Raw genomic sequence first — 15,225 nt, 5'->3', positions numbered from 1 at the left:
CCCTGCAAGAACAACATTTTTTTTTGAAACAGGCAAAAACCCAAACCCAGTTCCAGGCATGTGAAACCACATATTTGAAAACTGATACTGGAACCCTAATGCTGACCAGACAACGACATACACATTTGTGTCTGAACTGGAATGCCACATGCCACACCGATGGCCGCGCTCAGAGAAGTGAAAGAGGAAAGGAGGAAAAACTTACACTACTATCATCCATTCTCTCGCGCCTTTTAGATTTGTGTGTCTCATAGTCTTCCATGAGGGTCTGCATCAGATTCTTGGGCCGCTGGGTTCCGGCAGCCTCTTCAGGGGCTAAGTCAGGCTGCAAGCTGGGGCCTTCAGTGGTGGGGGATGGAGGAGGTTTGACTTTCTCTATTTTCCCTGAAACAACACGAAGAGAATACCCTTTCTAAGCTTGTCTGCTCATGACTGCTTTTAGAAAGAAAACTGGCAAATAAAAGAGCAACAACCTCTGACACAGAGAGTGGTACCAGAATGATGGTTAAGTGTAGGCCATTTTATTATATTACAGGGATCAAAGCACTTAAGGTTAATGCACAAACCCATCCAAAGATCTCAAGGACACCAAGTTCTAAAAAGTCAGTTAGATCAAACAGGCCCAGCACACATTTTGCAAATATATGTTGGACAGACCGACAGTGGCTCCAGTTGTTTTGAGATATGTATTCTATCATAGATCACAGAATTAGACTGTCAGAGGTGGTGGCACCTTGGAGACTCACAGACCCACTTCTTAACAGATGAAAGCGCTTGAGGCTCTGCCAAGGGAAGGCTGTACTCAAGTCATAGGGAGCAGGCCTCCTGCTTTCCTCACCAGGGTCTATCCTCTATAGCAGAGGAAGTCAATTGTCTGCTGACCTACCCAGGCTTTTTGTGCAGACAGCCCAGTGTTATAAAACCTTCGAATAAGGATGAAGTTTGTTCTTCTCAGTTTGCCCCGGTCTTACACTGGCCAGCTTTATTCATTTACCTCACCTGCTGGGGTCCTGAAACATTGGGGTTTGAGGCCTCCCAGACCTTAAGAAGTGTACACCAACAAAGGCAATGGAAAAGGTGCACACCAGCCTTAGGAATGAGGATATTTTAGCTCTTGCAATGTCCTCCAAGAATCCTCAGGATGGAGAGATGAGGTCAGTGATTAATTCAACAGTGGTGTGGTGACTCTACGCACCCTCACCAAGACCATTTCCATCCCTCCCTCCCAAGAAATGCCTGGCCCTGGCTTCTGGCCCTTCAAGGGGTGGGTTTATTGACACAGAGCCCCAAATGCACTTCTGAGAAGTATCTTCAAGTACAACAATTATGATTTTTCCAATTATGTCCTTTGTGGTTGACGCGGCTAAAACCTGTGAACAAGGAATGTGGAGAAAACACACAAGATAAATGGGGCCTGCATGGCCCCGTTTGGGAGGGGAAAGGGCCATTTGACCTCTTCCAGTTCCAAGCCGAAGGGGACTCACCTTTCTTCATCTTACATCCCAGGCTTCTAACTTGGCAACTGCCTGATGTAGCAGGAATCACAAGTGAAGCCTGGTGTCCACGTTTCCATATGGGCTGCTTAGCCCTTTACTGGCACAACCTCCTTCTGATGAGAGATACAAAGGCCTGGAGTCCAGGAAACCCAGGTTTTTAACTCCTGCTCTTCCAGTACTTGGCTACGTGACTGACTATAGATCATCGTTTCATATTCCCACTTCAATCGTGGGCTGATCACTTAAATTCTCCTAGCTTTAACTGCCATAGCGGTTAAATGGGAATTTTGGAAGAAGTTATCTTTGTGGTCTCTTCTAACTCAAACGTTTTGCTATTCTATCAAATATGTTTGGCAGGATACACCCTTCTTGATTTTTTTTAAGGTATTTAGCTGTTACACTTGGGGATTAGGTGGAAAATAGGTTTTAATATACAGAAAAGGGCACTCCATTTCATGGCCACATTACATTAATAACAGTGAAATTTGTTGCTTTGATCTAAATTACCCAGATAACTGAAAAGTCTTTTGATATTAACAGTACAATAATAAGTATTTCAAAATCTCCAAGTTCACTAGAAACAGTTCCTATTTTTTATTACGGAAATTAGGGAATGCTATAATGACCCCTATAAACATTATAAACATCACCCAGAGTAAACATTTATCAAGATTTTAGCATAATTGGCTCTTCCTTCCTTCCTTAGACTTGCTGAATTATTTTAAACTAATCCCAGACCTCAGGTCACCTCACTCCTGCACACTTAGTATGTATCTCTGAAAATTCCGATTGACTTTTTAATTGAAGGCTTAAGAAACAATATAGCACAGTGGTGAGCGTGTAAGCTCTGGAGCCAGCCGGTTTGGGCTTGAATCCATGACTTGGCAGCCAAATCACTTTGGGCAAGTTACTTACTCTTTTGATATCTTAGTTTCCTCATCTGTAAAATGGGTATGATGATAAGGGTACCTACCCTCAGATAGTTATTATGACGACAAAGTTAATATTTATAAGGTTAATATTTAGAACAGAAAGCACCTAATGATTCTAGCTACCACTTAATTGGAATCTCAAAGAATAATGTGACTATAGGGTGAGATGAACAATTTCATGCATATTCTGCATAAAATTTTTGCATCTCTTCTGGGACCAGAAATAGACACCAATTACCAGGTTAATTTTCATCATTTTCCAGTTGACCTCTCAAGTATCCAGATCACTTCCCACCAGCCACTCTTCCAGCGTTAAACACCTAGAAAGCACAGCCTATATTCATTGCTTCTAGCTTCTCCCTTTCACACACAGCACAGTGGAACTCCTGTTTATATTTCTGTGAAGGCCATTTTCACATACTGACTTAAATCTTATCTGGCTATTGAAGCTTTTGTCTTCTCAATTAAGCTATAATGTCATCCTGAGGACAGGGGAGTATGTTTCACCTGTCTATGAATCCCCTTAATTCATTTGAATGCAAACTCCATTAGGTTAGAGCCTTGCCTGTCTGATCATTGCCAGATCCCAGCAGTAGCTGTGGTACATGGCACGAGGTAGGCAATTCATGTTTGTTGAGTAATCAGTAAGTCCATTATGAAATATATATAACAACCACAAGTAAATGCTTATGGATTGGGACAGAATCTCCCATAGAGAATCAGAGGAAAGGGCTTAAATGCCTTCACCAAAATATATGAATTAAAACATTTTAGGCTTACAGAATCACAGACTCAATGGCTTTGGAGTAACAAGCGGATTTATATATCACTTCTTTTGTAGGCTTCATGTCATTTGAGCCTTGCAACAACCCTGGAATGTAGTTAGGGTGGATGTCGTGACACCTGGATGTCATGACCACAGAGGCGCAGACGCCAACTCCAGCCCAAGTTACATGAGACAGTAACAGTCACAGTCTGGATCCCAAACCCAGTGTTGATGATGGCTGAATTAAATGATGGGATGTATGCAGAAAGAATGTTGTAAAGAGGGTGAAGGATAACTATAGAGAAGTGGTCAGCCATTTAACATCAAAGACATTTCCTGCTTATTGATGATTTCATCCCTTGAGCAAGTTTTTCCAGTTCTAGCCACTAGAGGTCAGAGAAGTAGCAGGAAAGAAAGGCTGGCTTAGCAGTTCTGGAGCAGGGGCTTCCAGGGACAAGGGGGCTGAGAATGGTCGCTTTGGATAACTGAGCCCATGTTCTGGTTCTATCTACCCCCTTAGGAGAGGCTATCACAGGTCCCCAGAGAGAGAAGACACTATGCCTCATCCCCAGACTTCCGGCCATCATTCTGGTCAGTATCAAGGGAAGCTAGCTCAGCCAGGCTTCTCTGCTGGGCCCTGTGATCTCTGATGATCCTCCCCAAGTATGGTTCAAACCAGGCACCAGAATCCTGGGTGCCATCTTAGGAATCACACAGGCTGCCAAAAGGCTGGAGAGAAACCTGTTCCACACCTGACAACTTCCTCAGAGGTCCAGAGTTTGCAGCCAGAGGTCCTCTCCATTAGGATGGTGACAGCACTGCGGATGCTCTTCCCCCAATAGTGGACACTGCAGACAGCACCACTGTTTGGGTCTCGAAGATCATTACATGAATGTGATGCAAATAGTCTGTGCCACAGGCCTGGGAGCTCAATCACATTCTTTTTCATGACCCCATGAGGCCCCTTGAAGTCCCTTGGCCAAGAGGACATGCCCCATTAGACTCCCCAAACCATGATGGTTATCTTTGGTGCTTCTTTTTCACTGATCCAGTGTGCATCTCACCCAGAACTTCCCCAGTAACCCCAGGTCCAGCTTTGCTTACTCCCTCAAACTTTGCTCTGCTATTGGTTTATTCACCTGTAATGATTCAATAGCTTGTGATGCCTGAAATCTGCCCCATTTTCAATGAGAACATCCTGCCATCCAGTTCCTCACCTGCACTGAACACTCTATAGAACACTTTTTTTTTCTTTCATTTTTTTGAAATGGAGTCTTGCTCTGTCGTCCAGGCTGGAGTGCAGTGATCTGGGTTCATTGCAACCTCTGCCTCCCAGGTTCAAGCAATTCTCCTGCCTCAGCCTCCTGAGTAGCTGGGATTACAGGCACCCACCAGTATGCCTGGCTAATTTTTATATTTTTACTAGAGACAGGGTTTTACCATGTTGGCCAGGCTGGTCTCGAACTCCTGACCTCAAGTGATCAGTCTGTCTCAGCCACCCAAAGTGCTGGGATTACAGGTATGAGCCACTGTGCCTGGCCAGAACGGCTCTCTTGAAGGACATCGGTCACTATCCTTAAACAACAACATGAACACACAGTGCCATGTAGACCTCAGGGCAGGTCTGTATTGGTCTTGGCTGATGGCCAGTCCTGACATTTACAGAGCAGGGAACAGGTATAATGTGACCTCTATAAGGAACATAAGGAACCACTACAACAATGTTAGACTGAAATTCTGAGTGGAGGATAGGAAACATTTGAGTTTATTTCATAAACGTGATCATATTCAAACTATTCCCTCTGGAGTAATTTTAGACTTAAGCCTTTAAAGGAGTTTGAGGGTAAGTGGCTTCACTTGGTTGACTCCAAAGATGTGTTTCTAACATTGTGTCCTATGACCTTAGCTTTGTAGGATAGTACTTGATGCCTCAAAGAAAAAAATCTTTGGTCAAATTAAGCTTGGGAAACACTGGGTTAAAGAAAACAAGGAGGGAGAGAGGGATTTGTTTACCAGAGGACTTCTGGTTTTAGTGCTAATATGATTGTGACGCTCTAATTCAGGAAAGGGAGTGCAGCATTTCTTAAGTTTAGTTAACCAGAAAACCTCACTTCATAGAATCTATTAAGTACCTCAAGAAAAAAAGCCAGGTGCAGAGGCTCATGCCTGTAATCCCAGCACTTCGGGAGGCTGAGGTCAGAGGATCACTTGAGCTCAGGAGTTTGAGACCAGCCTGGTTAACATAGTGAGACCTCATTTTAAAGTAAGTAAATGAATACAGAAGGGGAAAAAAAAGAAAAACAGTTTAGGAAATACTGTTGTCTAACGTACAGTAGTTAACCAGCTTCCAAGGAACTTTTCTGGCCCAAGTTCATTTAATAATTAAGTATGGGCACACAGCTCATGTACAAGAATGTTCAGCACTGTGTTTTTTTAACTACACCAAGATATCTTCCTATTGAAGAATGGTTAAGTTAGCTATGGCTCATTTAGGCAATGAAGTATTAGTTAGCCATTATAAATCATGTTTCAGACTCTCAAACTTAGAGGAATGGTTAAGGTCATGAGAAAATATTCAAACTATATTAAGAGAAAAAGCAGACTGCAGAAGTAGATATATTGCAGGAGTTCAAGAGTGCAGGCGGGAGAGCCAGACTGCCTGGGTTCAAATCCTAGTTCACCACTTCTTAACTGTGTGAAAGAAAGCAAAAGTGCATGGCACATGGCAGACACTCAATCAGCATAAGATGAACACTATATGTTGCCTCCTGTGGTGGGCAGAACAATGGCCTCGCCAACAATGTCCAAGTCCTAATCCTGAAAACCTGTAATACGTTGCTTTACAGGTAAAAAGAACTTTGCAGTTGTGATTAAGTTTAGGTACTTGAGATGGGAAAGCTATCCTGAAATATCCAGTTGGGTCTGATGTAATTGTAGGAGGGAACTAGGAGGGTCAGCGAGAGAGAGAGAGAGAGATCTGAAGATGCTGCACTGCTGGCCTTGAAGATGGAGGAAGGGGCCATGAGCCAAGGAATGTAGGCAGCATACAAAACGAAAGAGGGAAGAAAAGTGAACTCTTCCCCAGAGCCACTAGAAGGAACACTACCCACTGACACCTTGATTTTAGCCCAGTCTTAGGTTTGTTTGAGCTGCCATAAAATACCATAGACTGGATGGTTTGAACAACACGCACTTATTTTCTCACAATTTTAGAGTCTGGAAGTCCAAGATCGAGGTGCCAGAACGGTCGGTTTCTGCTGAAGGCTCTCTCCCTGGATTGCAGACAGCTGCCCTCTCGCTGTGTCCACACGTGGTGGGGAGAGAAGCTGTCTGATATCTCTTCTTACAAGGGCATTGATCCTGTCATGAGGGCTCCACTCTGTGACTTCATGTAAACCTAACTATATCCCAAAGGGCCCACCTCCAAACACCACCACACTGAGGGTTAAGACTTCAGTATATGAATTTGCGGGACAGGGGTCTCAACTGAGACCAGGCTGGTCTCAATCCTCCTTCTGGATTTCACGTCTAACTTTTAAAAAGCCAAGAATGGGGATTCCAGAAGTTCTGAAAATTATTTTGGTCAGATAGTCATCCATAGCAGATGAATTTCAGACTTCTGCCTTCTAAAGCTGTAAGATAATGCATGTGTATTTTTAAAAATTATTATTATTAGAGACAAGGTCTCACTATGTTGCCCAGGGCTTGAACTCCTGGGCTCAAGAGATTCTCTAGCCTCAGCTTCCCAAAGTGCTGGCATTACAGGCATGAGCCACTGTGCCTGGCTAAATGCATATTTTTTAAGCTACTATATTTGTGGTAATTTGTCGTAGCAGCAATAGAAACGAATGCAAGTATCAACCCAATATTGGCTTCCATGAACCTATGGGCGTGGAGAAAATCTAGCAGGTGGTTATTCCTGGGGGAGTAGGATTATGAATCACTTTTGATTCTTTTTACATTTTTTTCTACAATCAGCACAAATTAATTTTAAAATATAAAACAAACCAGAAAAGTTTTCTTGTAAATATTATTAGCCCATGCTGAGAAAAGCAGGTAAACCTGCTTGCTTTAACCTTTATGGACTAGGCAGATCCACAAGCCCTTCCATCATCCCAGGCGGTGCATACCCAGAGGAGCTCAGAAGGAAAAAAAACTGTTCATCTCTGCAACGGTGGTGCTCACAAGACTGTAGCATTGCAAGGTAGACTAAGGAGCAAGGAAGCCCAAAGAGTTTCACTCCAAACTAGCTAGTTTAGTCCCATCATGAGTGGGAAAGCATAAATTGGTGTTTCCTGTTTATTTATCATAAATAGTTATACCACTCTGTGGTCCAGAGAAAGCAAGCCATGCCTTGGCTGTGCTTCTGGATTTTCCAGGCCGGATGGATTTCCCTTGGGCATCTGTGGTGGGCCGTGCTGACAGGAGGCAGAGAAAAGAATCTGCAATTCCTCCCACCCAAAGAACCCGAGAAAGGGCTGCATGCGCTCAGAATACAGCTGTTGTCATCCCTGACTGTCCAAATCTTTCTTCTGGATTTCAAGTCTAACTTTTAAAAAGCCAGGAATGGGGATTCCAAAAGTTCTGAAAATTTTGGTCAGATATTATGATTTGGGTGATTATTACTCTCTCTGTGCATGAAGTCTGAGGTCTTAAATCAAAGAGCCTTTGTTTCCACATTTCTCAAAATAAAAGAAAAAGCCTTCACCCACTCGTATTTAAAAACCAAACTGAACTGAACAAAATCACCCACCAGAGGACATGCCTAAGCCAGGGCCTCCTTCAATGACCTCCTTTCTTCACACAGCATTGGGATAAGGTTGCAAACATCTGAAGCGACCCACAAGTCACCAGAAAGAAATGAGCTCAGACTTGCATTTTCAATTTCGTTTCCTCTCAGTACAAGGGAACATCCTGCTTGTCAGCCCCAGAGTGCACGGACTTGTGCGGTTCCAGCTGTGACCCGCACACCAAGAGCTGGTCCCTTCTTCTTTCATCTCCTCCTTTGAAGGCCCCAGGGGTGGGAGAATGTGATGATATGAATCTTCAGATTATAAACCTAGCTCAGAAATGAGAAATACCACTGCTTGGCAAACAAGTCTGAGAAACTGTCAAATATTATTGCTTAAAGGTAAGTCAAGTTGTTGGATGAGTTGCTGATATTGGGTTTATACCTATGAACACAACTGGAAGATGATGAAAACTCTAGAAGGAAAGAAAGAGCTCTGCTCTTACAGGGCAAGCAGAGTTTAAGGCCAAAAAGGAAAAAAGTTAATTAAAACAGTAAGAATGAAAATTATGGTGAATAGTAATTCTCCACCAAGATCCTCTCTTCAAATACATTTCTACTAGCATGGTGGGCTTGGCTGTGTGAAGATTACCTCCCCTCAGAAGGAAAACATTTTTATGGTAATACATGTAATTTTATTCACTCAGTACATTTAATGATGGACTTTTTTACTCTTTAGTTTTTCGAATCATAGTGGACTACTGAAAACTCATTATTCCTGACCTCAAGTTTCTAAGAGAAATGTTAATTCTAAGGAAGTAACTGAAAAAAATCCCAGCTAGGAATAGAAAGCAATTTTATCATGTGTGTTCTGTTATTTATTTCAGGCTCACAACTGCTGCAAAAGAGCAACTCATAAATAATTCTACTAAGGCTTTCTGGCCTTTTCTTTCTAGAGACAGGGTCTTGCTTTGTCACTCAGACTGGAGTTCAGTGGCATGACCATAGCTCACAGCAGTGTTGAACTCAAGCTCAAGCAATCCTCCCACCTCGCCTCCTGAGTAGCTAGGACTACAAGTACACACCACTAAATTCAGCTATTTTTTTTCCCCCGTAGAAACAGGGTCTCACTATATTGCCCAGGTTGGTCTTGAACTTCTGGTCTCAAGCGATCAGCCTCTAGGCTTTTTCTTAAAACAAAAGAGCAACTGTAATGTTGTAATGTTGTAATGACAACAACAATAATAACTCTTACTGGGAGCTTTTTATGTACCAGGCCCTGTCTCAACTTTTTTATGAGGTTGGTATAACTTTATTCCTATTTTACTGAGGTTTACAGAGGTGAAGTAAGTTGGTCACAAAGCTAGCAAGTGGTAGTCAGGAATTAAGCTTGAGATATGAATCCAGAGAAGTGATTGTCATATTTTAGCATGTATTCTCCTTGACCATCACACATGATTTTTTTTTTTTTTTTTTTGAGACAGAGTCTTGCTTTGTTGCCCAGGTTGGAGTGCAGTAGGGATTGTAGCTCACTACAACCTCCGCCTCCCAGGTTCAGGTGATTCTCCTGCCTCAGCCTCCCGAGTAGCTGGGATTACAGGCATGTGACACCACGCCTGGCTCATTTTTATATTTTTGGTAGACATGGGGTTTCACTGTGTTGACCAGGCTGGTCTCGAACTCCTGACCTCAAGTGACCCGCTGACCTCAGCCTCCCAAAGTGCTGGGATTACAGGCATGAGCCACCTCGCACATAAATTTATACCTGAGTAATGGGAAATAAAAGACAGACTGGTAATACTTGTGAGTTAGATACACACACATTTTGGGAACCCTTTAAGTTTACCTTCAAGGCCATGAGAAAGAAAATCTCATTACAAGAACTACACATATATTCTTTGGTGCTCTAATTGTCTGTCCCATACACTCTCTCCCTGCCCCATCTCACCTCCTAGTGTTCCAACCCATAAGTATGTAGCACACAAAGATCAAATAGATCTGAAATGCCAGTCTCCTTAGGGAAGTACACAGCAAGTAACTATGGCTGGTAAAAGACACAGTCGTATTCTGCCCTGAACCCCAGCAGTCACAGAGGACATCCTGCTCCCAAGCCTGGTTTTGATTAGTTCCTATTTCTTACCAAGGAACTTGCAAGAATTACGTTCTTTGATTCACCTCCTCTTTGTCACCTGAAAACTATGCATCTGTTTTTGTGCATGGCTGAGTCTGATTCCTCATAAGATGCTCCCCTAACTAACTTGCAGCATGGAGAGGCCATGCAGAAGTAGGCAATGAGGACATCACATGGTGGCCCAGCACCAGCAGGAGCCAACCCAGACACACGGATCTATCTGAAGACCCAGCACAATCAGCAGGAACAGCAGAACCTGCTTGCACCAGGGAATTCAGCTGGTGGGGAACGTTCTGCTTTTTCCAAAGTTCTGCTGCCCAGAAGCTGTGACTGCAGGCTTGTCACAGAATAAAGACTTCTGGGCCCATAGGATCTCAAGAGTGAGGCTGGGCTGCACGTGGTGGCTCACGCCTGTAATCCCAGCACTTTGGGAGGCCGAGGCGGGCGGATCACAAGGTCAGGAGATTGAGACCATCCTGGCTAACACGGTGAAACCCCATCTCCACTAAAAATACAAAAAATTAGCTGGATGCGGTGGTGGGCACCTGTAGTCCCAGCTACTCGGGAGGCTGAGGCAGGAGAATGGCATGAACCCGGGAGGCAGAGCTTGCAGTGAGCCGAGATAGTGCCACTGCACTCCAGACTGGGCGAAAGAGTGAGACTCCGTCTCAAAAAAAAAAAAAAAAAAAAAAAAAAAGAATGAGGCTGACAGGCAGGTTTAACCATGGCAGTTGCCTTTTCCAAGCCTTTAAGGGTAATATCTAAAGAGAATGTGGAATTCTATACTTTGAAAAGTCCTGATTTCATTGCACACCTTCACCCCTTGCCAAACACAGCTTCAACATAGTCTTTTCTTACCAATTCCTTTCCAAATGGCATGCATTTTTCAAGAAAACATACTTGCTGGATTTAGATAAAGAGAACACAGGGAAGTTCTGGGCCAAGGCAGAAAGATCAATTTTTAAAAGGCAAGGAGAACAGTATGTAGTCATGGTGCTTAATGATCACTAGTCAACTAACTTAGTTGACTTTGACCCTAGTACACCAAAAGTGTTCATGTTTAGTTAACAGAATAATGAATACTTATCCCTGCTCATCCTCAAATTTAAAAATTTCTTCCTTGCTTGAGTACCCAGTTCTTTTGAAGTTTTCAAGGAATGAACCTGTTTCTAGAGTAAATGGCAGAGCTTCTTCCTGGGAAATAAACTTTCAAAAAGAACTCACAAGAGCAGCTAGGCTAGATGGCTGATATGGACTAAGTCCCTTGGCTATCTGCTCAGATCCTTGGACAGCCCGAGCGCTTTTGCCTACTGTAATTTGGGGCATTGGAATTGAGTTCTGAAAGCAGAAAGGAATCATCCTGGGTCACTAGGGAAGCACTGTTTCATGGCCCCTGAGAGTCAAATTTATACACCCAGGCAACTGCAAAAGAAGGACTGCAGAGCTACAGTGGCTCCTAAAAGGAGGATCAGGAAGGACCCAGGAAAATGCAGGGGTTGGGCATAAGACTGGGAAAGGGTAGAGGGAACCTAAGCTACAGGTTGGAGAGAGAAGCTATTACTGTATACCTCATAGAGCAGGCTCAACAGATGGGAAGGAGAAGGTAGGGGAAAGAAGATGGATTTTGGAGACAAATGAGAGCCTGAGTTTGAAACCAGGCTCTCCCATTTTCAAGCTGAGTGACCTTGGGCAACTTAATCTCTCTGGGCTCTAGTAGTAATTCTTTGAAAAAGAATAATATTACAGGTCCACAGCTCCTCATGTATAATTCCCAAATCCAAAAAACTCTGAAAAGAAAGATTTTTCATAACTTATTTGGCAGCAAAACCTGACATGAGCTGACATGACGGTCTCCTAGTCTTTACCCACTTAATGTAACTAATTCTTCTCAAGTTTTAGAGTAGAAATTTAATTTGATCACAGGGTGTTGACCCACAACCTGCCAGTTGTGTTAAATAATAGTATGTTCATTGTATTACTTTTCTAAATAATAGTATATACTTTATAAATTCTCTAAAATCAGAAAAAGTCTGAATCTAGAAATATATCTGGCCTCAAGGGTTGAGGTAATTTGTGTCTTAGAGGGCTGTTAGGAGGATTCAGTGAGAAAATAAGAAACGACAAGTGTGAAATAACTAGTATTATATGCAGCTTTAAGGCCTTGATAAATTGTTAACTACCATGATTAGACTTTTGTAACCAGAGAATGTTCTAGAAATATGGTGGTGGACAATAGCCATCTGTGGACACTCCACAATAAGCTTTAGCTAGCTTCACACAGCCAGAAGGGCTCCTAGAAGCTGCACAGTTGGTGCCTGCCTTGCAGGAAAGAGAGGCACTGTGTACTACTGATGGAGAGCTCTCTCATCATCAATCCTTCTGTCAGATGCTGACACAGGGACTTCCCCCATGGAGCAATGAGGGCACCTCAAATGAAACTGTGCCTCATGTGGCTCTAATTTAGCATGGCACACTCCACCAAGCTCTGCTTCATGAAGAATGTGTGGACAGTCGCAAACATATTTTTCCTAAGACTTTCCTTTGTGATATTTGCAGATAATGAAGGGGAAAGAACAGAGACCCAGTTAAGAATCTTTATAATAATGTAATGATCACCTCATGTCTAATCTTATCTAAACAGACAGCAGCAGAAGTCAACACTTCCTGTACATCTTACAAAAGTAACATTTATAACTATCACATCTTTCCACAAATTAGAAGACATGAACAGATACCCCAAGTTACGGAACTTAATAGCAACCTACACCTTCTCTTTTGCCACTCTCCATAATGTAGGTCTCACGGGGTGAATGATCTGACTTGGTAAATAAATTCAACATCTGGCATGAAAACAGAAATTCTCAAAAAACCAAACAAATCATCACCTAACTGGGTTTCTCTGGCATACTTAGAACTTGGAAGTGAAACCAGGATATCTAATAATAGACACAGATACTAAAGTGAGAACTGTTGGCAACCCCAATATGAAAAGACATTTGAAAAGGTCTTAAACTGCAACTTCAATACAATGTTTGGATATCCCACCCCCTAATTCTTTCCTCAAGGGTGTTTTACAGCACTGTGTGAGTTACCCCTTCAAATCAGGCTCATGTACCTGCAAGGGTGCTTCCTTTATTCTCTCTCTCTCCCCCTTTTTTTTTTTTTTTTTTTTTTTTTGAGACAGGGTCTCACTTTGCTGCCCAGCCTGGAGTACAATGGTTCGATCATAGCTCACTGCAGCCTTGAACACCTGGGCTCAAGCAAACTTCTTGCCTCAGCTTCCCAAGTAGCTGGGACAACAGGCACGTGTCACCACACTCAGGTAATTTTTCTTTTTTTTTTTTTCTTTTTTAAGAGATGGGGACTTGCTATGTTGCCCAGGCTTGTCTCAAACTTAAGCAATCCTCTTGCCTCCACCTCCAAAAGTGCTGGGATTACAGGCATGCACCACCACCCCTGGCCTTCTTCCTTTTAGTCTCTAATTCTAAGTGCCATCAGCAGAGGGCACACATGCACACACTATTGGGAGCATGGCCCCTCACATAACATACAGGGTGTTCACCAAGATGGCGCCTGCCTTCGGAAGTGCTCATAAGCAGGAAGAGCTCAATCCAAGCCTATGAAATGGATGCATTACAGTAGGAAGACATTTAGTCCATCAACTCACAGTGAAGGCAGGACAGCTTGGGGTTGTGTTCAGATAATTACTCCTTTAAAAACTCTCACTGGCTTCTCACTGACCATAGGGTAAACTCTAAAGTCTACAACCCTTAACATGATTGATAGAGCTCTTGGTTGTCTGGCTCCAAATCTATTTCTGTTTTGTTTTAAATCTCTTCCATTAACTTACTCTTAAATATCTCAAATGTGCCAAGTTCTCTATTCCTTTTGAGCCTCTCTTAGGTGCCCTTCCTTCTCCCCTACACCCTGAGCCCAACTTTACCCCTTCAGTTCTCAGCTTAGACAGTAATTTCCTAAGGAAGGAAGACTTTCTTTATCCTCCAAATGATATGGTCTTCCTTGTTTGTGCTCCTACAGGTCTCTGTGCTTCTCTGTCATAAAATTGCCTCATTTGTTTAATGTTGTTTCTCTTACTGAACCATTAAGTTCCTTGAGAGCAGGGACTATACATTTTTATTCACCTCTGTATAAACAAATGTCACTCAAATTCTATTTAAGTGGAGCTTCTTCCTTTAAAAGTCAAATAAGGGCCAGGCGCAGTGGCTCATGCCTGTAATCCTAGCACTTTGGGAGGCCAAGGCGGGCGGATCACCTGCGGTCAGGAGTTGGAGACCAGCCTGGCCAACATGATGAAACTCTGTCTCTACTAAAAATACAAAAAACAAACAAACAAAAAATTTAGCTGGGCATGGTGATGGACACCTGTAATCCCAGCTATTCAGGAGGCTGAGGCAGGAGAATCACTTGAACCTGGGAGGTGGAGGTTGCAGTGAGCCGAGTTTGCCCCATTGCACTCCAGCCTGGGAGACAGAGCAAGACTCTGCCTCAAAAAAAAAAAAAAAAAAAAAGTAAAATAAGAACCAACAAGACAATTTCTAGATACCCGGTCATTAACAATGACTATATCCTTTTCAAAACAGAACTTCTATCATTCATTGTCCATCTTTTAAAAGCAAAAGCACTAAAAGCAAAAACAAATAGCATTTCCACACCTGGGGGATGCGGTTTCTGTCTAGATAACTTTTGTATGGAAAGAATTAGAAGATTTCTCCTTCCTTACCACATCTTGGCTCTCAGTGGATTTTATTTGCTTTAAGGTTTTAGGATTCCAGCATGCCACCAGCATGATTTCTACCAGAGAAGTTAAAAATTATATTTTTCATCACCTAGTATCCAATCATCAATCTGAGTCACACAACAAACTAATGGAGTCACTTCTTCTGGCATGAAATATGAAATGTGCCGCAGGAACTTGGTAACACCTCCATTCACAAAACCACTGAAGCCAGGAGTTCTGACCCTAGCCATGAATTGTCTAGTTTGGCTGCTCAGAGTCATGTGTCAGCCTTCTCCCCGATCATGAACTTGGAGGTTGGCCAGCCAAGCAATACTCCAAAGATTTCCAGGCATGAACAGGAAGAAAATTGTATTTTACATTCCGTTTCTTTCAACTCATGTTGTAATTCTGGGAAGCCCGGGTGCCTGCTTTA

The 15,225-nt window shown here is 42.8% G+C and overlaps 1 protein-coding gene across 7 annotated transcripts in view; it reads right to left on the bottom strand.

Moving 5' to 3' along the window:
• PALM2AKAP2 (PALM2 and AKAP2 fusion) overlaps positions 1-15,225 on the bottom strand; it is a 533,118-nt gene that overhangs the window by 15,799 nt on the left and 502,094 nt on the right. For all 7 annotated transcript variants that reach the window (XM_055351792.2, XM_063696659.1, XM_063696660.1 and 4 more), the window contains one exon: positions 206-384. In XM_055351792.2, coding sequence (XP_055207767.2) covers positions 206-384 — 179 coding nt within the window. The remainder of the gene's footprint in view (positions 1-205; positions 385-15,225) is intronic.

The sequence above is a fragment of the Gorilla gorilla genome, chromosome 13, assembly GCF_029281585.2.
Source record: "Gorilla gorilla gorilla isolate KB3781 chromosome 13, NHGRI_mGorGor1-v2.1_pri, whole genome shotgun sequence".
Lineage (NCBI taxonomy): Eukaryota > Metazoa > Chordata > Mammalia > Primates > Hominidae > Gorilla > Gorilla gorilla.
The sequence above is the reverse complement of the archived record's forward strand: the minus strand, read 5'-3'. Positions and strand labels throughout refer to the sequence as shown.